Source organism: Channa argus, chromosome 18 (assembly GCF_033026475.1).
Source record: "Channa argus isolate prfri chromosome 18, Channa argus male v1.0, whole genome shotgun sequence".
NCBI lineage: Eukaryota > Metazoa > Chordata > Actinopteri > Anabantiformes > Channidae > Channa > Channa argus.
Genome location: NC_090214.1, coordinates 21,618,537 through 21,646,363, shown reverse-complemented (window position 1 = coordinate 21,646,363; position 27,827 = coordinate 21,618,537). Strand labels below are relative to the sequence as shown.

The window sequence follows — 27,827 nt, the reverse complement described above, 5'->3', positions numbered from 1 at the left end:
CTAAAGTAAGAAGCACTGAGTGCGGCACAGGTGCAGTCTTACACTGCCTTGCAAAAGTACTCATGCCCCTTGAAATTCTCCACATTTTGTCACGTTACAACCACAAATATACATGTGTGTTATTGGGTTTTTAATGTGAAAGACCAACACAAAGTGGTACATAATTCATTCATGTGAGCATCAAAGCTGCACATGGGCTCAACTAATATTAATTTATTGTGGGTTGCTTCCATCTCCACCATTGCTGACTCCATGGGTACAGCCACGAATTACACACAAACAGCACAGGAAGTAATGTGATGATGGAGCTACACATCAGCCTGATGCTACAATCTACACTCAGTGCCAGGAAATGAAATGAAAGTGAAAACAGAATTTTTTTCACAGCTGACAATTCACACTACTCTATCAGCATCTATTATCCTGTTCAGGGTCCTGTTCAGCTTATTCCAGCTGTCATTCATCGAGAGGCAGGGTCTACCCTCGATGACTGGGCCAACACAGAGTGACATACACAGATAGACAACCATCAAATGTAACGAATTCTTTGGAGAAACAGAGCACATATAAAACTAAAGGGACACATTCCTGTAAGAAATAAAGATCATGGCATAAAAGCAGTGCTAGGACAACACTTTCACCAGCTCCTGGCCTTTCCATTGCCAAGCAATGCAGTCCACAAAAGTCAGCTTCCACAGCATCCTCGGTAAAATGGGCACCTCTAGCTACTTGACCTGTGCTTGGCTGGATGCAAGAATGCAAGTTCAGAAAAAGGCTAATTGAGAAACACTTTGGTCCTTTTGTACAAGATTTACAAACTGTAGTGTTTTTATTCTTCAACCTCCTATGTCAGTGGACAGGCTGTATGAATCAAAGCAGAGAATAAATGGATAGATAATAACTCAAAGAAGACATCACTCATGTCAAACTATTCGACCATCTTTGAAAAACTGGCTTAAAGCTCTACCAGCTGTTTTGTGATGTGGTTTTGGGGAAGCAGCACACTTAACACAATGAACTTGTGCAATGTAAGTCTGGTTTATAACTTAGCTCTTGTTGCATGTCATCAAGTCTCTCTGTGCATGTTTGTCTTGTCATTCTGTCATACAGTGGGGAGTGGGGGTGGGGGGGGCGGGAATGGACCAAAAACAAAGGTTTCTTTAGACTATGCAACTGTTAAGGGCATAAGAAGTGTATATTTTTCTAATGTGCTGTTCACCACAGCCCAAAGTAAACATTTTACTAATGCCCCCATCCCAGCCAAAAACACGTTAACACCTGACACATGCACAACTTAAGCACCACAACTTTACCGTGGCCAGGTTTCCACAAGATTTAAGGTAAACACACGTTGCCAGTCATTACAACAGAGCCCAGCATTGATTTTCCTGATGAAAAACAAGGGAGAGGCAACAGAAAAAGTCATCCTGGCTTTCAGCAGTGTGTTCCTGTCTGTGCCACAGCGTCTCTGAGCCTCATAAACCGCTGGTGCACTTTTAACACTCACAGCCCTGTTAGAAAATGCTGCTCTTTTATTGTTCACTGGTTATTTTTGTCAGCAGGACTGAAAGCTGTCAACAACTTATGATGTCAAGGTTTGATGCTTTGAGCAGTACAGTCATGGTGTTTACTAAAGGTCACTTCACCCAAATTGTTTAAAATCCCTACCCCCAGATACCCCTGCTGTTCACACCAAACCTTTGAATGAATTGGATATTTTACTTTTATAGTAGAATGATTAAATTTGAAGATAAATTATTTTAACAGTTTTAAACAGTTGGGCCATTTAAATGATTATCAGCGGTTGGATTTGATTGGGGGCATGAGCTATGATATCAGTGTGAGAGAGTTAGTGGAGCTAAGACATGACAAAGGGAGAGTGTGATAGAGGGAAGTTGGACAAAAGGACTCTCCCACATTTAATGTGGAAACTTAAATTTTGAAGTTTCAGACAGCAGTTGCTGGAGAACAGTCACAGTGAACGACTGAAGTTGAACTCATGCTCATGCTCATGGCCTCAGTCAAACAGCTGGACTTGTATCTTATGCTAAAGTTGAGTATGTGGGAAGCATCACATTGACTTTAGGAGGAAACATGACAAAATCCCTGCACCTCTCTTCATTATTGAGGAAGAGGTGGAAAAGGTGCAAACATTTCAATTCTTGGGCTCCTAACTCCATAGAAATCATCAAGAAAGCACAACAATGACCCCGTTTGGTTAGAGTGCTCATGAGAAAGGGGATGGAGAAAAAGTTGCTGGCTGCGTTTTACCAGGTGAACATGGAAAGTGTCCTCATATACTGCATTACAGAGTTCTTCACAGGCTGCTCTGCTGCAGACAAACAGCACTGCAGAGACTGATAAAGGGAGCAGAAAAGATCTCTGGCTGCCTGCTGCCCCCTGAAAGACCATTCCGTGACCTCCGCAGGGCTTAAAATTATGACTGAGGATCCTACTCTCCCTAGACACCACCTTTTAGAACAGTCACCTACAAGCAGTAGTTACAGAGCTGTCAAAGCACCAGACTCAAAGACCCAAAGTTTTTCCAATGCTTTTGCCAACTAGTCAGTTACTACAGTACTGCATCACGTTATGCATTCTTTAAGCTGTGCTAAGTATTCAAACATATTTATTGGCCCTCTATGCTATTTTTATTGAATGTATTATTAAATTATTATTGTATTTATTGTAATTATTATGCATTATTAAAATGTATAAAATTGTATTTATTTATGTACATGTCTAATGAATAACTTTGCTATCCAACAATAATTCTGAGTAATCGAGCAGGAATTAGTGTTTATGTGTATTTTGTTGTCTAGTGCAATGCTTTTCCAGATTAGCTCCCACTACAACTAAGTGTCCTAAAAATAACAAGACAGCTAAATTGCAGTCACACACATATTATTGTAGGGAGCATATGTGCACGGTTAGATTTTATATTAATATGCAGTTTGTGGTTCCCAGGCAGGTAAGAAGCTTTGTAAGAATGTAGCCTAACTTAAAACACTGCAAGGTATTGAGTGAAGAAATTCGTCATTTGTATTATAAGATAAAGTTGCAGTTCTGATGCACAGGAAGGTCCATCGTGCTGAGCCAGTTTCAGCATTTCTGAGTAATTTTGTATTAATAAAATGTTTGCATTTTGGTCAACAATGTGAGTCAACTCTGCTGCACAATAATCCAAACAGACCTCAGTAATTGATCTACATAACTGATATGTGTTGGCCAAACCAGAGAGAGGTCTATCAATGGCTGAACATAAATGTTGATTAATAAATATGGGATTTAAAAAAGCAGAGCAAAGCAAGATCAGCTTTGCTTTATCACAAACAGAGGTGCTTTCAAATAACCACCTGCGTTTTCTGTTGTTCCCACCACGACTGGTCGGAAAATGTTACTGCTTGTAGAATTTGACTTTACTAAAGACCCCATATCATCCTGTCCAAAAAATTATATAAATATAATAAAAGCAATCAAAACCACAGCACTTATTCTCTTCAAGGAATTTTGGCGCCTTGTTTATATCAATGTCAACTTCTATTTTGTATGTGTAAATAAAAAAAATACAATTACAGATGCTTGATTTGACAAACTGTGTTCACCGTCAATGCTTTTCAGAAGTTTGCCTGAGCTCGTACAGTGATTTCCACTTTTACAATGCTGTGGCCCCTGAGGGGCCAAAGATCGTGGCCCTTCAGTATTGGCCTTGTGTTTTCATCATACTGCCAATTAACATCATTAGCTATGAGATGGTTGTTAATTTGTTACACTTTGTTAAATTTGTTAAATTTCATATTTTACATTTGTTACCTATTTACTTTTTTAGCATTAAAATAACATTAACTTTATTGACATTTTAAATGTTGCCATTGAATTATTTAGACAATAAAAGTAATTGGGGCCAAAATGGAAGCTCAAAAAGAGTCTAACACTCAATTAAATTAATTCTTTTTCTTTAGCTCTCACCATCAAAGCATTGAAGACAGGGAAGAGAAGTGTGATTCTGCATTTGTCAGGAGTCAATTTGCTTAGCTAAAACCTGCAAGACTGATAAATAACAAAACAAATAAGTTCAAAATGCTAACGTACATATAAAACTTCTTATTAAACTAGGAAGAAATGAGGAATTATCCTTTAATAAATAAAAACTAATTTCAGGGCTGGAGAGTCTACATAGAGCCTCTTGCCTTTATGCAACACAACACAACAGGGGACATCATTTAGAAATAAATAACGCAGAAAATGAGGCAGGTTTGAGTATTTTCAGGAAGTGCTGGTGTCTAAACACAGATACTTTCTGACATAAGTAGAGTTACTATACATCACAAAGCATTTGTTGATTGGCACTGATGCCGTCCTTTAAAAGATTTTATTAGCAGGCTAAACATCACACAAAACACCATGCTGGTTAGTCACCCTGGTGTCACAGACAGTCACAGCATTCAGTGTACGGACTGAGACATACATAGGCACAGATAATGTATGCTCCAGTGAAACCAGCCCAAACAACAAGATTAAAGACATCTGTTTGTGCTCGTGATTAAAAAAAAGGAAAAGATTTATGCAAATGTCCACAGCAGTGTAATTAGGCAACGAATATCAATAAAGTAATTACTGTTACACTGGTGGTGGTGATGATCTCTGACAACATATCTACTTCCTCTTTCTCCAGGGACAATCAGCGGAAAGTGCAGAGAAAAGACGATGTGAAAAGAAGCGCGGAGCTGGACAGAAAACAACAGAGGAAGACAAAGAATCATAAAATCACAGAGGAGTGTGTGTTTGTTTTGGTGTGTGTGCCATGTGTGTGAATGACTAAGGTCTCCTCTGAGAGCAGGAAGCTAATAATGTGGACAGCTTGGAGCAAGCAGGTTTTGGATGAGCCCTTGGGCTCTTGGGGTCTGGGCCTGCTAAATGCCAGCCAGATTCCCAGAAGAGGCCCAGAGCGCTGATAGAACGATTAAACAGGAGAAAAGAGGGGGAACTTGGCGGGTGGGGGTAGAAGAGGCACAGCCAACCAACACTGGCAAACATGTATCTGCCAGATCCAAAATCTCAGTGAGCTGATGCACTGAGAAAGATTTAGAATAAAATAAATTTAAAAAAGGGGTTAATTACTGTATACCAACATTTTAGACATCTCCATATTGAACCAGAACATTCCAGACTTTTAGAACTTGGTTTTTAATTTCTGCAGTTTTTTCTTTCCTTCCAATCAGCAATCAAGCAAGAAACACAAGCAGACAAATGATCAGACATGGTGGTAAGGTTACTCTGACCTATTCAGATAGAAAACGAAAGGCAAACTGTAAAATTATTGCTTGGTCTGTTAGGAACATCCATCACATCTGTCGGATGCAGATTTACAGCTTTTACGACCCCTAGAGGAGCCGGACCACCGTCATCATGATGAAACAATAAACATGGTTTTAAGGGTTATGAACTAGTGAAGTGTTGTTGTACAATTTTGAGGAGCATCCACTGTTTCCATCTTATGATGATATTTTTTACTTTATTAACCTGACAGCTATAATGACTAGTTACTTTTCAGATTCAAACTAATATTTCAAAATACAACAAAAACAACAAATAACTTTTCCTTGTTTTACTTTTAATGTGCACTGTGGTGTTACTAGATTTACTGGGTTTAAAGATCTGAGTAAGTACTATGTACCTCTACTAATGCTGATGGTCTGGTTAGGGTTATACACGCAAACTACTTAAAGTTAGGAGCTAAATATTACATATACATACAATATTATTTAAGATATGGAAGGGGATGAAAACCTAACCTTAAACCATACATAACATAAATTAATACTGCACAGTATGTATAGCTTGTAGGAAAAGTCATCATCAGAAGAAAGAAAAAAACAGTCAGGTAGAGTCTAAAAAATTTTGTAATTTATGTTTTAAAAAGTTATACTGTAATGAATTAATTTAAATTTAAAAAAAATATTTCTGATGAAGCAACGTTTCTAATAGCTCAATGTTTATTAAATATTATGTTATACTCTTTTTGTCATTTTAAAATAATAGAGTGCAACCTTTTGCACCCAACTGTAGCTAAACAGGCAATTAGCCTGTTTCTACTTTCAGTTGTACCTTAACCATTGTGATGATGAATCTCAATATAATCCAAATCCAAAGTGTCTATAAATGTTTACGTTTTTTATGTTTTTACAACATTGATTAATGGTCAGTTTAACTAATTTAATCGGCTTTTTAGACAAAATGTACAAAAACGAGATTCTGTCATGTCATTTATTAAAAGCAGATCACCTGTGCTCTTGGAGCACAGCAGTGGCGGAGCCAGACTTTTTTCATAGGGTCGTCCAGGCTGAGAACATTGTTCAGTTCAGGGTGGCACAAAAACTAGGTAATGCTATGTCCTTACATGTAGATATACGAGAGGAATTTTAAAGCTCTGTTTAAAAGAAGTCTCCATAAAACATCTGATACACCTTTTACAAATTATTTGATGTACTTGGAAATAAAGACTTAAAACTATTTTTTAAATAATAAAACAATGAAATGCAATTACAAGCAAAAGACTACAGAATTCAAACAACAAACCTGTGAGGCCTGGTTGTTTTTCTCTGGGTCAAACATACTCTGTTTGCCAAAAGAAGACATTTGATTGTGGCATCTTTATTGAAATTAGACCAGTTTTGATTATCACATGGACAAATTAAGCTAATTGTTAGATAATTAACTCAACTAGCTTACGCTACAGATCATATCTCAGTTCAGTTTATTTTTAAAGTTACATTCAGGTCACGGAGGTTAGCAACGACTTTTCTACAATTAGTCAACGTTTTTGATAAACACATATATTCGCCTGACAACTTTTACCAATGTTGTGAGTGCCTTTTAAGGTTTTTTAAAGACTTGGAATTATCTTTAATTTAAAATACTGTGTTCGGAGGAACAACTAAACCGACCAACCTGCCTGAGAAATGGGTTTAAATTGTTTCATTGTGGAGCAGAGGAAAGAATTTACCTCCAGATAGCTAAATGAGATCAGATCAATAAAATTTCAAATAAACAAAAAAAAAATTTAAACTTTTAAACTAAATTAAATTAAAACAAGTTTCAAGGAACCCGACTTTTGACTAACCGAAGTGCTAAAACGTGAGCCAAACAATCAATAAAATAAATATATTTGTTAAATATATATACATTTACCTGCAATTATACTTAATTGACTTTTAATCCCCAATTAAGGAACTCTACAACATGTCTTCAAGTAAACCGCTAATACAATGAAATCCTAAACCAGGAAGGACGCTCAACCGGATGTTCTTTGTTTAATTGTTCTCTGGAAGAACATTAGTTCTGCCCTGGGAACAACGGTGGGGCTTGAAAATGGTATTGTGTGTGGTGGCCTATGGGGTGGCCAGACTTTTGTCTATCGTGCCTGACTGGAGCACAGGTAAATCCATCAAGAAATGGAAGCAACATGGCACCGCTATAAAGCTGCCTATAGCTGGCGTACCTTAAAAACTGTCTGACCGTACAAGAAGGAGACTAATGAAAGAGGCCATCACCTATGACCCCTCTGAGGGAGATCCAAGTTTTACAGGTGAGATGGGCAAAACTGTACAAACTGGTGCCAGGGTTCTTCTCAGGTCATAATGTTTGGTCAAAAGCTCAATTTTGGTCTCATCAGACCAACGAACTTTCTTCTAGTTGACTCTATAGTCCTGACAAATTCTAGCTGAGATTTATTGCTTTTTGGTTTTTTTAATCTCTTTCTCATTTTGTTCTACAAAACTGTGACTAGTGACAGAGGTGGTCATCAAGTATTGAAAGAAAGCGAGCAAGCATTGGTTTGTATGGGCAGGAGGCTGTATCAACAGCAGAGCACAGGAGCTTGTGGAAGAGGGGTTTTGTATGTGCTGCACGCACAGGATAGGACTAATGTCTAATGCAAATTTGGTTAAGATGTGGCCTCTGAGCAGAGGTGGCCCACTGACAAGAAAGAAAATAGCAGGCATGCAGGTTTGCTGGTAGCAGATTGCAGCTTGTAACATATGTGGCAAAAATGGAAAATATTTCATAACATATAGAGTTATAATTATTCACTGAAATAACTTGCAAAGCTGTCTGCTTAATTAGCCTAAAACATATTAGTCATTTAAAATCTAAGGCGCCAAACATGCTGAAAACAACAAGAATAAAAAAAGAGAAGACTCAAACTTCTAGAAAATGTGGGCAAATGCTTGTTGGACCCTGATGCAGAAATCTGTCCAGACAGAAAAAAATCTTTTCATGCCTCCTCTGAGATGCCACCACTAGCTAACATCCTCATACTAATCCCCTACACTAAGCCAATATTATCTTGTGAGGGAAACACCAGTCAGACATTTTTCTTCTACCAAGTAGCTGAGAGAGTGACACAATCCTTCCAACACCTAAAGTGTCAGGTTAGGGATCTTTTTTATGTTTTTATTACCATTTTGTATTTTAGGACAAAGTCTGTTATCTCCTATCTGAACCAATACTAGTCCCTGGTTTTGTGGTGTGGGCCCTAAATTAGTTGTCTCTAAATTCTCTGTGATGGTTCATAGTGTAATATACTGCTATATAGCCTTTGTTAATAATTTGCATTTATGTCGATTTGGTCAGTTTATGGGCCTGCAATGAAATCACTGTTTCATAATTATGTGATGAGATTACAGTAGAATTATCCAAATGAGGACAACTACATCAGAGACTTTGTTATAGAGGCTGTTGTAACAATTAATATGATATTCTTATTAAAAATCTTTTGATAGTGATGGTGTGATAGCTTTGAAAAATCACATGGAATTGATGTAATAACCGAACTCAGAGGGAAGAACTAAAATTGTAAATAGCAGTGTCATCTCCACTCCTGTGGTTCATCAATAAATATTAATAAAAATAAAGAAATAATAATAGATCCTTGTTGTACAGTCTTCCTAATAAATGTTCTGCACTTATTGTACATAGCACTTTTCTACCTATTGGCACTCAAAGCTCTTTACACTGCTTCTTATTCACCTATTCGAGGGGTCGTCCACCAATCCCTCGGTTGCTTGTTTGAGCCCCAGCCCTTCCTGTCACATGTCAAAGTGTCCTTAAGCAAGACACTGAACCCCAATATAGTTGTTGGCCAGCTGTCCTCCGTCAGTGTGTGTGTGTGTGAATGGGTGAATAAGAAGCAGTGTAAAGTGCTTTGAGTGCCAATAGGTAGAAAAGTGTTAAATAAGTGCAGAGCATTTATCATTTATATATATGTACATATTTAAATGCTTTTGCTGTTATGGAAATAATGGAAATTGGTTTAATTTTAATATCAGGTGTATTGACACCTTTTGGAAGTCAAGTAACTATCAGCTGAAAATGTTTTACTTTACCTTTATTTTCCAATGGTCATTTAATGAAAGGGCACCTTCACTAATCCTGGACTTGTTTTGGTTCTGGTTTGGGTGGTGCATGGAACTGAATGCTATAAAACTCCCCCCTGATTTCCCTATATAAAAAGTATCTGTCTACTTCTAGCTGAAAAAAACCTCCAGATGACTTGCGGGAACCTTTAGTTCACATTATGTCATCTTGTTGCTCATACTATGACGTTTGTGATTATGGGTAACCTGATTTTTCAAAACTCCACCAGATGACATAATTGAACCTCCTAATGATGTAAAATTCTTCTGGGTGATGTCATATGGAGGAGTTTTTCAGCTAAAAGCAGAGAAATATTTTGATATATGGATGCCAGAGGGAGGCTTAAAATCATTCATTTACATTTACACCACGAAATACAGCCATGGAAAGCAAGTTGAAAATTGGTAAAGTTGCCCTTTAAATTCACATAAAATTCCGAGCATCTTAAACATAAAGTGATCAATACTTATGTTTTTGCAATGCTTCATGTTTGTGTGAGAGGATGAAGATCTTAATCTTTTAAACACACACGAACACACACACACACACACACACACACGTGTGAGCTGTATACTATATACTAAACCACACTGTTTGCAGCTGTGGGATTTGAACCTCAGAGAATAACCCAGTCAGTAGCCAGGCCAAGTCCTGGGTTAGGACATTACAGAGTGTGGGACATATAAAAATAGTGTTCACATTACGATGTCTGCCTGTCTGTCTTATATGAACTATTGTTGTGAGAGACAGGGAGGTTCTGGTTCTTGTTTTCTCTCTGGCTTGTCTCTACCAATAAAAAAATTATTATTCCAGCAAATTCTCGTGACACTCCTCTGTCCCAGCCTAGGATGTGCTATAAATTCACTGTTACAGCAACACAAAAAAAACTACCCCCTCAAACATACAAACACACTCCCAACCCACAGTGCTCAGTGGTTTGGCTGTGTTTCATGGAGTCTGAGTGCAGAGGTGATGTTGCACCACAATTGTCAAACCATAATAAAATCAGTCAGGTCTAAACCCACTCTACCCCCCACCCCGTTCTCTTACAAGGTTTTATTTTATAAAGAAAACAACTAATGCACAACTTAATATCAGGCAACTAATTACTGGTTGCATCTAAAGAATACTGCAGCAGTAACACTGCTGAAAACTGCTGTATAAATTCATTAGTAAAAACCTTCTGTCTGAGACACATCAGAGGATAAACAGTGAGACTTTAAATGGTTCTACACTTTCTGTTGGCTGAACAGACTGTCCTGCTGTGGGTGCTCAGTGATAAATCCAAGCATTTGTGCAGGACTCAGTAGGAAGTGCATTAAATCCAAGCAATGCTCTAGAACCCAGTAGACACGTATCACTGAGATATGAGATAAACCGCATAAAGGAAGAGATGCTACTGCCAAATCTAGAAATTAGAAAATAGAAGACCAGGCAGCAAGGTGCCGAAATCGATAAATAGCAGCATGGATTCATTTTAATTGTAATGGGAATGAACATGCTGCAACAATATTGTATACTTTTCTTAGACAGATTAAATGACTATTATTTGAACCTTACAATGCCCAAACATTCTTACTGACCAAAGCAGAAAGTTGATGCCACACTGGACACATGACCATAAACTGTGAATATTATAACTCCAGTGCAGAAAATACATTTGTAGTGACAATTGTTAAGACAATTGTACAAGACATGTACTATACAGTGCCTTAAGAAGTATTTACACCCCTTTAACTTTTTTACGTTTTGTCATGTTACAACCACACATCTAAATTTATTTTATTGGGATTTTGATAGAACAATACAAAGTGGCACATAACTGTGAAGTGAAAGAAAAATGATAAATAGTTTTAGAATTTTTTTTACAAACTAATATCTGAAAAGTTTGGCATGCATTTGTATTCAGCTCCCTTTACTCTGATACCACTAACTAAAAGAAAGTGGAACCAATTGTCATCAGATGTCATCTAATTAAATAGAGTCCACCTGTGTCTAGTTTAATGTTATTATAAATACAGCCGTTCTGTAAAGCCCCAGAGGTTTGTTAGAGAACATTCGTGAACAAACAGCATTATGAAGTCCAAGGAACACACCGGACAGGTCAAAGATATAAAAGGTCTCAAGCTTTGAACATCTCACTGAGCACTGTACAAGGAGACCATTAATCAGAGAAACAGACAAGAGGCCCATGGTAACTCTAGAGGAGCTGCAAAGATCCACAGCTCAGGTGGGAGAATGTGTCCACATTCATGACAATTATTAGTCATGTCACTCCACAAATCTGGCCTTTATGGAAGAGTGGAAAGAAGAAAGCCATTGTTAAAAGAAAACCATAAGAAGTCTAATTGGTAGTTTGTGACAAGCCATGTGGGGGACACAGCAAACATGTGGAAGAAGGTGCTCTGGTCAGATGAGACCAAAATTCAACGTTTTGGCCTAATTGCAAAACGCTATGTGTTGCTGAAACCTAACACTGCACATCACCCTGAACACACCATCCCCACCGTGAAACATGGTGGTGGCAGCGTCATGTTGTGGGGATGCTTTTCTTCAGCAGGGACAGGGAAGCTGGTCAGAGATGATGGGAAGATGGATGGAGCCAAATACGAGACAATCTTAGAAGAAAACCTGTTAGAGTCTGCAAAAGACTTGAGACTGGGGAGGAGCTTCAGCTTCCAATAGGACAATAACCATAATACAACAGCCAGATTTAGACCAAAGCATATTCATGTATTAGAATGACCCAGTCAAAGTCCAAACCTACATCTAATTGAGAATCTGTGACAATGAAAATTGCTGTTCAGAGATTCTCCATCCAATCTGACTGAGCTTCAGCTAGTTTGCAAAGAATAATGGGCAACAATTTCACCCTGTAGATGTGCAAAGATGGTAGAGACAAACCCCAAAAGACTTGCAGCAATGCAATAAAAGGTGGTTCTACAAAGTTGACTCGGGGGGCTGAATACAAATGCACACGTTTCACTTTTCACATATTTATTTATTTTTAAAAATTTAAAACCAATTATTATTTTCCTTTCACTTCACAATAATCTGCCACTTAATGTTGGTCTATCACATGGAATCCCAATATATTTGTGGTTGTAACATGAAAAAGGTCTTGATTGTAACATGTAACTAAGGAAAATTTCAAGGGGTATTAATACTTTTTCAAGACATTTAGTCATTTAGCAGGCGCTTTTTTATCCAAAGACATTGTATCCTGAACAGGCGGTTAGATTCACACACACACACTCTCTCATCTTGACCCCATCCATGAGAAGGCTGCTGCTCAAACAGGGTCAATGTTAAAATCTGGAATCACTGCCATTTTAAACTACTGTGTGTTCAGTTCTCTCCTTTTAAATTTCCATTAAATTGCTACTAGTTTTTTGGTTGTTATTTTTTCATTGTGTGCACAGCTAGTGAGAAACGTCATTTAGCTTCAGACTGTGTATTTTATAAATACCATGTGTAAAATCACAATAAAAAAATCAGGAATCTTGAATAATTCTATTGGCAGAACTGAGATATTTTCAATGAGCTATGCTGTGGTATAAACCGATGATTAATTGCACGGCATCAATATTCAAATGCAGACTCTTCCGTATTTCCTCAGCAGGATGGGCATTTATCAGGGACTGTTAGTGGCCCCTCAGTGATTTGTGGCTCTCTCAATTTTCAGAGTCTTTCCCAGTGTGGTAGAGGAATGCCAAGTTGTTCTGATGTCAGTGGGAAAAAACACAGATCACTTCCTTAATGACTCGAACACCTAATACTGTGTAATAAAACAGCAGGAAGCTGGCTGCACGTAATGTTAGAGTCCTGAAGAGCAATAAAATGCATCCAACATAATCTCTGTTCTTTACAGTATAATTTAAGCATCATATATAATCTTAAATTGTTTTTTTTTTTTTCATTTTCACTGTTATTTAGGCAAAATAATATAAAAAGAAAATGGCTATTACATTTTTGCAAGTTTAAAATTAAAACGAGCAGGAGGAAAAGAGTGGCAGAACATCACTACTGAAGAAACCCAGATTTCAGGAAAATTACTTTTTCTTGCAAATGACATACACCGGAATATTTAAAGTGAATATTTAAGAATAAACTATGGCTATACCTAAGATAAATCTAACAGATATGCATCTTTTTTGCTGACAATAGAGATGTGTATTATTTACTTTACCCTGTCAATCCTATAATAAAGAAGTCAGAGTAATGTGTGTTTGCCTCATACAGCACACTGTATTCATTTCTTTAGAGAATAGTTGTATTGCCACTCTGAAAGCTGAAAAGTCTCCCTCCACAGCTCCCTGGTTTCATGTCTACGAGTGTTTGATGTTGCCTCTGTTTGAAGTCAAGGTGGGGTCAGAGGACCAGTAGCATAAATCATTGTATTTAGATGGTGGTGGAAACTGTGGGAGGAGTGTTTAGTGGGACAAGGGTCTGGAGAGGCGATGAAACCCAATCTGCAAAGTTTTCATGAAGGTTTGTTTTTCTAGTGCTGCACTTGGCAGTTGATCAGCTGTGGTATCAAAATAGAACAGGGCTTTAAGGAGCCCCTGCTGCTAAGTGTGCTGCTTCTTTGGGTTGACTTTGTTAACCCTCCTCTTTTCTTTGCCTCCTGCTCCCAGAGGAATAAAGTGTTTAGAGTCCAGGACAGCCTGCTGTGTCTGGAACCAGAATTTACTTGTGGATCCTCACTCACAGGGGTCTCTGCTTTGATTAATGCTGAACACACCGAGTACTCTGACTTCTAATAAAATAAACCTGCTCACTTTTACAGTGACATATCCCAAAAGCTCCCTATTTAGTGATGAATAATGGATGACTTACAGAGAAGGGCAATGACCACACATAGTCCACACAATATAATACGATAATAGTAGACAGTTCTAAAGAAGGAAGAAGACACCTAAATAGTTATTGTTACATAAAATAAGTATTACAGATTTCCTGCCTTTCAAATAAAATTTAAAGGGTGCATTAGTTTAATGAAGTAATAACAGCATGAGTCTGTTATATTGTATTCAGATACATATCAAAAGAATAAACATTTCTGAGAGAATTTAGTCAACATCCATGCCTGGCCTGTATTGTTTAAAGACATTTTAATGTCTGAGCTGATGCCCTGTGCTGTCTGACCATCAATACCAATGTGTCACAGCTGTCTTGAGAAACACAACAAGGATTTAAAACCTGAAAAGTCTAATTTCATTACATCCTCCGAACTGCTTTGCCATGTCCAACCTATTACTTCACACCTATTTGGATGAGTCATTCGTGAGTCATTCAAATCTAAATTACTCTGTTACGCTTTCCAGCTACATGCAATTCATGCAGATGCTGCTTGTGTTGCTGCTGGAAAAAGTTGAACTTTTATCATGTTGACATCATTTTAGAATAGGTTTGAATATTTTAATTACCACCTTTAAAACCTATGCTTCTGACAGTTTGTGCCCTGCGATGGCAGGCTGAGATCCTCTGGTAGGTCCTTTCTGTAGGTCTCCACTCAAAACATTTTTTTTTACTTGGTTTTTGTGTCTAATAAAAGACATATTGAGTGGAATCCCCCAAAATGAAAAATGCATTAATTATCTGCCTAAGGTTAAACAGTGCAATCTTAAACTTATTACACCTTTTATTAAATCAGAAACAATTTTCTTTTGTAGATGCTATGAAAAAAAAAGAAATATCACCAAATCAGAAAAGCCCTAAAGGTTTAAGAATCCCTGTCACATTGCCAAGATTTTGCCAAAGGTTTAAGTCAGGATGTCTCTGCAGTGGAGATGCATGTTGCCCATTTTACTAACCAGACCACCAACATTCATCAGTACCACAGAGGCCATGGCAGTGAGAGTTTAAAAGTCCCAGGACTGGACAAAGGCTCTTTAAGAAAGCAGAGCAGCTCACAGAGAAACCCAGCAGAGACATGATGTGACAGTCAGATTACCCGCTTTCAACATACTGTCCATGCTGTCTCTAAAAACAACAATCAGTACAACAGACCAGGCCACCCAGCAACACAGCACTGTTAAACCACAACCACATCAAAGACATCACATTCACATAGACTGTGGTGCAGGAAGGTAGAAAGTTGTCCACCAATATCACAGTTGTTGGTTCAATTCCCAGCTCCTCCAGTCACATATTGAAGTGTCCTTGAGCAAGACACTGAACCCCAACTTAGTTGCTCCTGGTGAGTGTTGGACAGCTGCATAGCAGCTCCACCATCGGTGTATGAATGTGTGTGTGATTGTGAGTGTGAATGGGTGAATTAGAAGCAGTGTAAAGTGCTTTGAGTGCCAATAGGTAGAAAAGCGCTATGTAAGTGCAGAACATTTACCGTTGTTACTTAAAGGTTGGTAATCAGTGTTACTGCTGTGAGCAACACACTCCTGTTGTCTTCTTCATACCTTTTGTATTTTTTTTCTTACCTTTAACTAACAAGCTCTTTTGTTACACATGCTATTGTGTAACAATGTATGCAGTCTGCAGCATAATATTTGCACACATTTGTGTTTTTAACATAGTCCCAAAAAACACAGCTTTTTTAAAGACCCTTTTCATACACATCTCCTACAAAATGCTTCCAATTCCAAAATCAATGATATGTCAAATCTGTGATTCTTTAAGCTTGGCACAGTTTACAGCAATTTTTAGTTGTTCATGGTTCTTGGATTTCTTTTTATAACTTTTCAAATTAAACCATGACTGCTTTACATGAAATCAAGACCTTTGAAAAAATCTTGTTTGTATCAGTATAGAGCTGCTATCTGTAGCTCCTGAAACTATATAGCAGGAGAAGTCTGGATATCAGCAAAATTGGTTATTATTAATGTAATTCAACAAATATTTATTGATTATTGTTCACTATGGTGATGGATGCCTCTGCTGTACTATGCCCTGGAAACATTGGCAGAACATTGGCATTCCTGCACAGAGGAAAAGAAAGGTGAGGGAACTGCTGTGCTATGGTCTGAAGAAAAGAAATATGGGCCTTAAAACTTTGTCTGTATCTCTCCCCTTTCTTTTAGAGGAATTCTCTAAAGTTTTTTGCACAAATTCAAGGCAAATAAAATTCTGTATTTAACGACTATATTGAAATTGGGGCTGATATTAAACAACACGTAAATACGCCCAAATATAACTTGACTTGATCTCTCTACGAATTACTGTGCACTTTCGATAGTTTTCTGTGCACATTGCCAGAAATCTGACTCAGAACTACACTTTAAGTATAGAGCTTTGTTGCCAAATCTGCTTTTTGTTGCCTATATTAAATCACAAATCTCAACCCATTTCTCACTCTGAGCAACAAGGATGGATGCACTAATATCCCAAGGACATTACAATTAAAATGCTGTTCTCATGGATCAACCTGAAAAAATGATAAATTATTTATAGTTGATTTTAAACTCTGCCACCTGGAGCACAGACCAGAGCCAGAAGAACAGAACACACCCACGTGTGCCTTTAAATGCTTTCTTTTCTTTTCAGATGTTATTTTGCATGATGCAGCATCACATGCCTGGTTATTTTGTACTTGTTGTTGTAAATGTGAGAGCATGCAGCTGAAAGTTGTCTTTTAAGGTCCAATCTTAAAACTTATTCCAGCTTTTGAATTACAGTTGTAACAGCAACAATACAATTTTATAGCAATTATTTATTCTATTACAATTCGTTTTATTGCATTTACGTTTTGAAACGTTTTGTTTCAGCTTTATCCAGTTTTCTGTATTGATTTATATCAGTTTTAATTTGTTTTCACTATTCCATACTTATTACATTTCATGTTTTTTTTCCAAATAGGTGGTTCTGCACCAGTATGACAGTAAACAACTTTGATTTGCAAAAAAATGTATGAAAGCAAACACATTTGTGTCTACGAGCTTTTATTTTAGAATAAATTTAAAACATAATCATATTAATGCAGCCTCCTAATTGCTGATTAGAGCATTAGATATCAGTGACCTTTTATAGCTCAAATTTTATAACAACCAAATCAACTCTCTTTCAATCTCCTTGGCCGTAACATCTATATAATTCACCAATGCTCTATGAGAACTAATCTAACCCTATTCAACAGCACTTTTATGAGGATACAGAGAATTTTTTTTATTACTTACAATATTATAACCTGTTGTATAATTAGTTATTTCATTTGAAAAATACATGCCTAAAAAGTACAACATGTCTATCCACATATATAATAAATGCCTGAAAGTATTAGTCATATTTTTGACCATTTGGCCAACGGTGCGCGAAAATGGTTAAAATGAGGTTAAAATTTATTCGATTTTTAACTGAAATTTTAAGCTTATTCCTAGAATGCTACGTTTTGTTTTCAATAACTAAATTGTGATGGTGTATTGATCAGCACAGCGTTATGGATGAGAGGAAATCGTTTTTTTAGGTGTAGGTGAAAAGGAAAAATGCTGCTTTACATTTTAACCGAGATGATCATCTTTCACAAGGCCTTGAAAACAAAACCTTACACAAGGCGATATGTTTTTTAGAAATGAGCAGCGTGTAGAAATGTCGTCCCGCCCCCAGCAGTTCTCCGCGTCTCCCCAGCAATTGCTGACAAGTAGAAAAACAGCTCTTACTGCTGGTAGTCGCTCCTGCAGTACAGTTTGGAGTCTCTCAAGTAGCAGGTGGCGGTGAGCGGCTGCTGGCACGCGGCGCACTGCAGGCACGCCTCGTGCCAGGACGCACCGTTGACCCGCATCAGAAAGCGGTCTGAGATGATCCGCGTGCAGCCCTCACACACGGCGTGCTGGGGACAGTTCCCGCCTGACAGACAGAGGAGGGAAACAGTGTCAGAGGCTCTGCCTGCTCGGCTGATATCAAAGCAGAAGAGGACTTGACTGAGACCTGAGGAATAAACACCGAGGACACCGCGAGCCAGAGACCCGACTGCATTCAGCACACGTGCGCGGCTGAGCGCGCGTTCTGCGCTAAAGTTGTCAAAGCAGCCACTTCTATAAGCGATACATTGAAATACATATTACAAAGTCACTTTAGTGAAGACGTTCCACTTATCTTCACTGTTTTGAAGCTGGACATAAATTTCAGAGGCAGCTCTTCAAACCAGAACAAATAAAAATACAATTTTTTCCGTCCTTTTCTGCTTTGACGTAGGGCTATACTTAAAAACATATCTTCCGATGTATATATGTATATATCCTGTAAGAATATATGTATATATATATAATTATTTTCTATATTTTTTTCTTTCATATATATCTGAAAGGAAAAAAAATATAGAAAATAATTATTGTTTACTGCATATACTGCAGTTATTATATTTTTATTATTACTGTACATGTCCTGTACATTATTACTGTAGATTATTACCATAATACTTTTGGCTAAACGTACTCTTCCAAATAAAACTAACAATAGGCTGCTGGATCTGAATTTGAAATGTACTTATGTGATCAATTTTTTTTTCCCAAACGTGGTGACGAGCAGAGACGATATCGTTACAGATTGTAGCCTGAGACTTTTTGTCCTGACCTGCTGGAATCCATGATATTGCTGTAGCTTCATACAAGCTTACACATTAAAAGAACAGAAAAATTAAACAGATGACCTTCATCATGGGTTTGAATTCCGTAGCCTATTTTTTGAAGAAAAAACAGAATGTAGTTCATTTTATAAATATTTAATGACAACCGACGACAAAACTATAATTAAAAACAACGAATAATAACAAGCAGAAATGTAAGGAGGCCTGCTACAGGAGCGAACCTAAAACTGATACTGACACGATGCCACTGCCAGTTTTTTTCTCATTATTGATAAATTGTCAGATTACTTCTTTTATATTGTAAAAGGTGTTTTAAAAACTGAAGGCAATATTTTAATTTTGACATTTGTTGATGAAATACATCCTTAAATTGAATAAATTCAGCATTATAATAAGAAATTGTGAAAATTAATAGACCTAGAAGATACCACATTAAATCAAACGAACAAAGAGATTTTGAGCAATGTTTGGTGGAAAGAAAAATGAAGTCCACACCCTTGAAAACTGACAAACTGCCCAGGTCTGCTCAGACCGATCACAAACCGGGTTCCAGGAAAATGGCCTCATACCTCAGGCTCTGTCAGCACAAAGAGAATAAACCCTCATTGCCTCACCGATCATAACATCCAGAGAGCTGGCATCAGTCCGCAGGCGATCCTCTAATTTAATGTCGTTCAGCATCTTTAGGGAGTCACAGATTGTAGTGACTGTTGGCGGACGCGCTCCTGGTCTGCTTCAACTCTCAAATCCCTACAACTATGAGAAGCGGCACAAACCACTGAGCTTGATTATCAACTTAAAATCTTCGCAGGTTTTCCGTCACGAAAGAGCATCAGCTGATGTAAATCCAAACGTGCGCCAGTCCTGAACTTGATGTGCTATCCTAAGCCCGAGTCTCTCTCAGAAAAGGAGGGCACAGACAGGAGCCCTCCCCCCGTCCTCGGCGGAGCACTTTCCCCACTGCTCTGAAGCGGTATTGGTCTGGATGGGTCCGCCTCCACTCCACGAGCACAGTGAGTCCATTTAGGCTCCTTAAAGAGGCTCTGATCTGAAGTCCGCACACACCAGTTTCATGTAGCAGCATCCAATGTGGTCCCACATAGGGACCACGACGCTTCTTCGAATACGTGTTGAACCCTGATTCCGCGATTCCTCCTTTAAATATTGTTCCATAGTGTTGTGCTGTCCACGTTTGACCTCTTAAGATTATACAACAAGTTAAACACAAACGAACTTTGGGGGTCACATAATGACTAACAAATAAATATCTAAATTACATCTCAGATGGGTCCCTGCCCCAATACAAAAATTCAACCATGTAAATGATTGTTTTCCAAAAGAATAATTTAACAGATTTTAAATGTATTATTAGTGCCTGAAAATTAATGAGCAATATTTTTGATTTTGTAGTTAAATACATTTTTAATCTGAAGGGAAACGTGAGTCTTATTGTCTTATTCATTAAAAAAATACCATTTTGTGGGTTACAATAACATAAAACTGTTTTTAATGTGAACATCATATTAAGAAACGTAACATCAATTCATAATTTTTAATAACAGCAATTTGACATCATCTTATTGTAAACCGAGGGCATAGTTGACAGTTTCAGATAAACCGCTACTGATGATGTCTCAGGACTGATGTCCTGATGTCCGCTGCAGCACAATAAAAAGCACTGTCCATCAGCTGTGTGCTTGTAGATGGAGATGGTCATGATGTGTGGAGCATGAAGTGGTTTTTATTCATTTATTTTATTAAAAGATGCAAATGGCTCAGGTTCAATAAACCAAGTTGGAGGACTAAGTGACACATTATACTGTTAGACCTGTCCTTCAACCACTTTTAATAAAACATGGAGGTGGCAGAATAAAAGCCTTTTCAACACACAGGGAACTATTACTATTCCTATGCTGGATAACTAGAATTTGTTAGAGAAGCCGGTAATAAATTATTTAAATAAAAGTTTATTTGTTGAAATTGTTCATCAGGTTATGATCCATCCAGTTCTATGGGTTTTATTGCACAGACTAGTAACTTAATTAAACCTAACATTACTATGACATATTATAGCCTACTTATTGATATTAGATAGTAGAAATTAAGTTATGTAAAAACACTGTAATAAAATCCTGTAAGAAGTAATTAAAGGGTATTAGTAAATGTGGTAATAATATCCCTGATCATTTAAAAAATATGTTATGATATTGATGAATTCATGTATGCTGTATTTAAGAAACAAAAATTAAAACACAAGGTCAGATGGACCAGATCCACAACCTCACTGCCATGTGTTAGGAAGTGTTGTTAGGAGTTTCACTGACATAATGCAAACCATAACCAGCAAAATGTCACTTCGCCAAAAGGTCCAAAAGCCCTAACTAACTTAAGACTCACACACACACACGCACACACACACACACACACACACGTCCTTTTGGCTGATCTTTCTGTTGTTTTACGCCGGATGCCCTTCCTGATGCAACCCTCCCCAAGTTCTGTGAACTCGGGGCGCGAACCTATGGTCGGTAGGCAGCCACTCTACTAACTGAGCCCCTTGATTTTCTCTAAAAGACACACTTTTTTCACCCATCAACTTGTCATCACGTCTCTTTATCTAGGTGTCACCTGGTTGACCTCAGCTGTGTTAATCACAACATAACCGGATAAAACCCACAGCAGCTCTTACTCTAAGATGATGCTCCTTTCATAACAGTTAACATAGAAATGTCAAAGTGAGATTTATATGTGATCACTTAAACGTATAACAATCAACCGCTTTTTTTTATTACAGTCTATGTTCTACTTATCTAATTGTAAATGGTATTACCTTAATTTCAGGAAGGCCATCGGCAGTCCGTTCAAATTTCAAGTAGAATCAGGGACGAGATAACAGCACATGGTAAGTGCTTTCTACAGCATGTTGCCATGCGACAACATTTTTTAGAGAAATCATATTAACACTGCTTCCTAGCCGCCCATTCTGCCAGCAGCTGTTGTATAAAACAGAAAAAAACTGATGCAAAGAATAGAGGAGGTTTGATCTTAACCATCAAATACTGTTCCTGCCTTTAAATGTAATGTAACATAAGGATGAAAGCGTGTCAATGCCCACTGAAGACTGATAACATGTGCCCCACACTTTGACTTGTATCATGTCTGTGATTTTTTTTTCAGAAGCAGGTTTTGTGGAACAAAACTGTAAAACTGTGTAAGGAAATAGGCAGCTGGCAAACATTCAAACACTGTTTCACAATGTGTGTTATGTATCAGAGCAGTTGGAAAAAGTTGTGGAAAATTAGCCGGCAGTCATAAAGCAGTGGTCTCACCAACACAAAGTATTCTGGTTAGTTAGTATATTCCACACACTGCTGTACTATTAACAGGCAACAGGAGTTTTCAGAGGGTTGGAGGTTTTTTATGAAACCAAGTCAGATCTTTTGAAATCTTTGCTTGTATAATTTGTTTTGATGCATTTCTCTGTACATTTGCAGACATGTTTTGTCCTCCTCTGAATTAATTCCACAGCTACCATCATGGGTTATATTACCAATAAAGATCAGTGAGCCCATTTCAGAAGCAGCCATGACACCACCTCCAACCTGCTTTACAGATGAGCTTGTATGATTTGGTTCATGAGAACATCCACAAAATGTTTTTCCTGATGTGGTGGTGCTAGTCTAAGTATCAGCACAGTCACATGTGCTTCTACTTCTGTTCATTTAAAATTTAAAATGTGTCATCTGATACCAAAAATGAATATGCCTGAAGCCTCTCAGAATTTTTCTAAACTCGATTGTCTTTAGGAAAGAAAAGTGCTGCACCAATACGTTTGGATTGGCCTGTAGGTTTAAAGGGGGTTTTGAGTCATGGTCATGTTGCCGTCTTTACCCCTACACTACTGTGTAGACCTACACCTTTACCTATCACTTCTACATGCTTCACTTACCTAATTTACCTGAGGAGTTGATTTAATATCTTTAGCTAACTACCCTGCTCATTTAATAACTTCCCTTCTGCTGCATGTGTCCCAGTCATTACTGTGCTTTGTTTGGTATTAGGTAGGTAGGTTAGGTAAGAGCTGATTAAATGCTCACATTAGCTAATGAACTATTTATTGGACAAATGTGTTGTTTCACATTAAAATGTATTTTGAATTGTCACTGTCCACTGACTCCTTAGTTGGTGATCTTTTGGAAAGTGGTGAAATGATAATGGTTTGTCAAATTTGCTATGTACATAGTTTCTACAACCTGCAAAATAGCTCTAAGACGTTGTCCTTATGATAATTTTTCTACACCAGGCATGATGTCAGAAGAACATCATCCTTGTGTTTCTTTACTGTGCTGCGAACCTCTGGACCAGCGTTCAACACCTCACAGCCTGTCTGTGCTGCCCTCAGTCCTGTCTGTCTGTGCTGCCCTCAGTCCTGTCTGCCTGTGCATTTATGTGAAAACAAGTCAGGGCTCCAACAATTATCAGCTCCTGTTTGTTAATATCATCATCTTAATTACATGTTAATTAAAGCATTTATAATTCTAACATCATAGTCACACTACAGTCCATGCAATAGGAGATCATCTACTGTACACACATGTAAGGAGGGCTGAGAAACAATGCTTATACTGAATGTATGTGTGCATTTCCCTTTTATGGAACAGGAGAACACTTGATATTTCACACAATTTGCAGCAAACTTTTCCCCCATTAAATTATTTTTTTAATCTTTCCTACCAATGCGGGGAACATATGACAAGTTCTTTTTCTTCTTCACGCTTTGTTGGTGGTGTACTGAACCAGTTACAGATGTTTGATCAGTGTTCACTGTTGGTAATTCCACCTCATAAAGCTCAGGGTGGCAGTGGCAACAGAAGCCACATGTTTGCCAGAAAGCTAATTGACTCCAGTTTGAGAGTAAACTACACAGTAAAAAACACACAAGATGAACCAACATCACTTCTCTGTCAGAATCTTCAACACATGCAAAGTCAAAAAGTAATTATCAACCACACCAAGAGGCTTGTACTGGCCTGTGTTCTCTGATTGTCTCTGCACTGAAAAAAATCTACTTGTGGAATTTACTTAATAACATAGTCCACCTCCTTGGTAAAAATAATTTACAATTACTCCTGCATGAGCCATCATAGTTTTTGACAGATCATTTCTCCCTTGTCTGTCTTTAAAATCAGTATACCTTACTGAAGACAGCTTTATTCATACCATAAGTCTGGCAACCTGTGGTATTGCCTATGTGCCTCTGTCACCACAGTTGTCCCCTCAGTTATTATGCTTTTCACCTCACTAAGAACACGTTATGCTTTCAAGTTGAATAGCTACTGCTAGTTAGGTCTCTCTTCACTCGTCAAAATGAGCTTAACTGTTCCTGTTGGTATTAGCGATGGACGGAGTAATGATTTGAAGCACCCTTTCTCATTCTAGCAGTGTCCCGAGTGTGTTAGTTGTTGTTAAGCTGTGCTAAGCGCCATTACCATTATGAGCATCACTGCTAACATGGTGAAGAAGTCGTCCACTAACTGCTCCTGTCCTCAGGGTTGTGGCTTCTCTCTGCATCAGAAAGACTAGCACAAGGTCTGCACCATCAGTCTAGGTATTCTCCACGTTAGGAGAACGTTGGGCGAGCCAGAGTTATGCGCACTTTGTCACCAGATCTGGCATTCAACCCTGGAAAGGCAGGTCACATTTATGGAAAAGGTCCCAGGAAAGTCCTTGGTTGCTCAGCAGGACCCCATCTTCTCTAGGTCAGCTGAACCAGCTTCACTAGTGTCTGCTGATGAGGATTTTCCATCCCATGTCGCTGCTCTTAGCTGTGTAGAGCAGATGGATTTTTTGGTGGGGCTGGAGGAGATTGGTTACGGGCAGTATGTAGATTTGGATAGAGCCGAGAAAGCTGGACTAGTTAACCCGCCACTATTGGAACCTTCCTTGGCTCCTTACCTGGCACCTTCACAAACTAATGGGGTGTCTGGTCCCGTTCTTCTCCCGTACAAGCCCTGCAGATTTTCCTCTGCACAGCTCAAAAACTCAGGCTAACTCCAGCGCACATTGAGCTCCGTCACCAGGATCCAGACTTACCAGGTGATGTGTCTTGCCGAGCTTGGAGTGCAGGGGGCGCAGAGAAACTCACTATGTGCACTAGTGAAAAGGACAACTGACTACATTCTCTGCATGTCGCATTGCGCAGCAGTCTCTTTTGGTAGGGGCATGGCAAACGTGGTGGTGGCACAGAGGCTCTTGTGGCTCACTCTCTCCGACATCCTCCAACAAGATTTCATCCCCTTGGACTGAAATGTTGAAAAGTTTGCCTGATTTTGCCTGTAGATTTTTTACAGTCCATGCCAATACTTTTATTGATGAGAGTTTACTTTTATGAGAGTTGAAAGACAGTGACTAAATAAAAGGTTTATTGAACACCACAAGGTATAGAGAAAAGCTAATTAAAAATCACTCTGGGAGGGAGGACAGATCTGACCTGAACTAAAGACTAGGCTGCAAGACAAACAAACACAGTGGTGGAGGTTGGGTGGCGGGAGGAACCTCCAGGGAGCCGAGAATGTGGGGTGTCAGGAGCTGTACAAGTTACAGCCGTCTCAGGACCAGGACGAGAGGCAAGGGTAGAAGACTGACTCAGAGACCGGCACAAGAGCAGGCGAGGTGTTGGCCAACCCAGAGACAGATGAGGAACCACACATAATGCCAGGCAATTAAGGATCAGTTACAGCGTCAGAAGGAATGTCAGCCGACCCAGAAGCAGAAACAGGAACAAGCAGGATGTCGGCTTACACAGGAACAGGGACTGCTGCTGCGCCAGTCAGCTGGGAAACAGGCGACCAGCTCAGGACCAGGAGAAACGTTGGCCAGCTTGGTAACAGCAACAGGCGGGATGACAGCCGACTAGTGGGAAGGCCCAGGGACAGGTTTGAGGTCGGCCAACTTGGAGAAAGGACCAAGGCCAGGACAGGCATCAGCCAGCTTGGAGACAGGACCAGGGTGTCGTCCGAATTGGATGCAGGAACAGGAGCAGATGGGACGGCCAAACCAGAAATACATGCCGAAACAGGAAATCCAGAAAAAGACTCAGGGACAGATAGGACCTCAACCGAACATGAGGCAAGAACATGAGCGGAGAGAGTGTCCAACTTTGCTCCTGAAAGTGCTAAAACCTGCCAGCATCTTGAAGTCTCGATGGTCTCTAAAAGCTTACTAGTAACTGATAACAGGGTATTATTCTTGCTGTTTAGAGTCCGAGACAGGTTTAGATGGTGAGTCAGTTCCTAGTGGGATATTGGAAAGAGGTTCATGATTGGAAGCTTGAGGTCTGGGGGAGCTGGTAGGCAGGACCCGCAAAATCTACCTGGCTGTGTCGTAGATCTGGCAGTGTTAGTGATCTGTGGCTCAGAGCCCATTTGGGCAAGGACTGGCTCAGGCGTAGACTGGTCGGTTGACTCCAGGCCTGTAATCAGGACCGAAGCAAGAGCTGAAGCAGGTCTAGGTGCTGAGGCCACATTGGCGCTGCATCAAGAGGCAGGAACAGAGACCCGGAAAGTAGCAGGGGCCGAGGTGGCCTGTGAATTTAGACATCAACATCAAGAAAAATGTTGAAGTTCAAGGGGATTTAAACTTTTTAAAAACATTTTAACTCTCTGAGAGTTCACACAACAGTTACTCAGCCCAAAAACAAGATAAGTGACAATGTCTGGGTATGAGTGGAGGTTATCCATTAATCCAGACTTGTGCTGCCCAGTGTTATGGATCTTCCTGATTTATTATTGGCAATAATTCAATTAAATTACCCATAAAGTGTCCTTTCTCCTACTTTACCTTCACCATCAATTTTGTACAACATTTGAACTTTTAGAGACAAAAAGCATACAGGCTGAGGAAAAGGTAGAACAAAAGATACTTGCTACAAATACAACTTACTACTAAAGACACTCACTAAAGAGGACTAACTGGGTAAAAACAAAAACACTCACTATGTAAAAGAGGTACTCACATGACTAAAGCACAGGCTACAAAAAAATCTGACAATGCTCCAAGACTAATGAGGCTGGTGGTCAGGGAATGGACGAGGATAGGAAGAGGTGATGATCAGGAACAGAGGAAGACTAATTAGCCAACAGCCCTGCAAACTAAAAGCTCTTATAGACATAAATAGATGAACGAATGCAAATCAGGTGTAATGACCGGTTGCCAGCTGAGGAGTGGAAATCCAAGAGAGACCAGAGACAGCCGGAGGTGGGACGGAGTGATGGACAGCCTCATCTGGTGAGGGGAAGAACTGCAGGGACACCTACAAACACGAGATGAAAAAGACACACAGGAAAAACTAATATTGATAAGGAAAACATAAAAACTAACTTCTGACAAAGATTTTTAAAGATCCACTTGATCTTCATTTTCACCTTCTTAGCACAGCAGAAATCTTCTCTTGCATATTTGTTAACACTTTTCCATTGGTTTTACAGTTCTTACACCATTTTTCCAAAAAGTTAACACACATGCTATTCAGCAAGCTAAACCTTTGTTGTATTAACTGTGTCAAACTAAAGGAAAACACACGTTCCCAGCGGCTAGAAATGATTTGCAATAAAGATGAATCCCTAATGTATATGTGTGCAACGTCCTACACAAGCTTTTTCAGTCAGTTATCAGAATCTTGGGACCTAATAAACAGCAACAAATGGACTAAGTGGAAATTCAAGTCTTTGTTTAGTTTCATTTGGTTTCCTTATTCTTTCACTTTAGTATTTACAGCTTTTCTGTGTTTAAAAAATATGGGAAAAAAACAATGAAGTCTGATGCAGTACAATAAAGTTGGATTTTAGGTCAAATGTTTTTTGGTAGTTGAAGA

The 27,827-nt window shown here is 38.8% G+C and overlaps 1 protein-coding gene across 2 annotated transcripts in view; it reads right to left on the bottom strand.

The window, feature by feature from the left end:
* LOC137104152 (LIM/homeobox protein LMX-1.2-like) overlaps window positions 1-27,260 on the bottom strand; it is a 46,473-nt gene extending 19,213 nt beyond the window's left edge. The window contains exons 1-3 of one of the 2 annotated variants that reach the window (XM_067485036.1): window positions 26,970-27,260; window positions 19,570-26,538; window positions 18,030-18,216 (exon numbers count right to left, since the gene is read on the bottom strand). In XM_067485036.1, the coding sequence (XP_067341137.1) occupies window positions 18,030-18,216; window positions 19,570-19,636 (254 nt within the window). In that variant the 5' untranslated portion in view covers window positions 19,637-26,538; window positions 26,970-27,260. The remainder of the gene's footprint in view (window positions 1-18,029; window positions 18,217-19,569; window positions 26,539-26,969) is intronic. The other variant, XM_067485035.1, reaches the window with a different exon arrangement.
* Window positions 27,261-27,827: the final 567 nt, after the last annotated feature.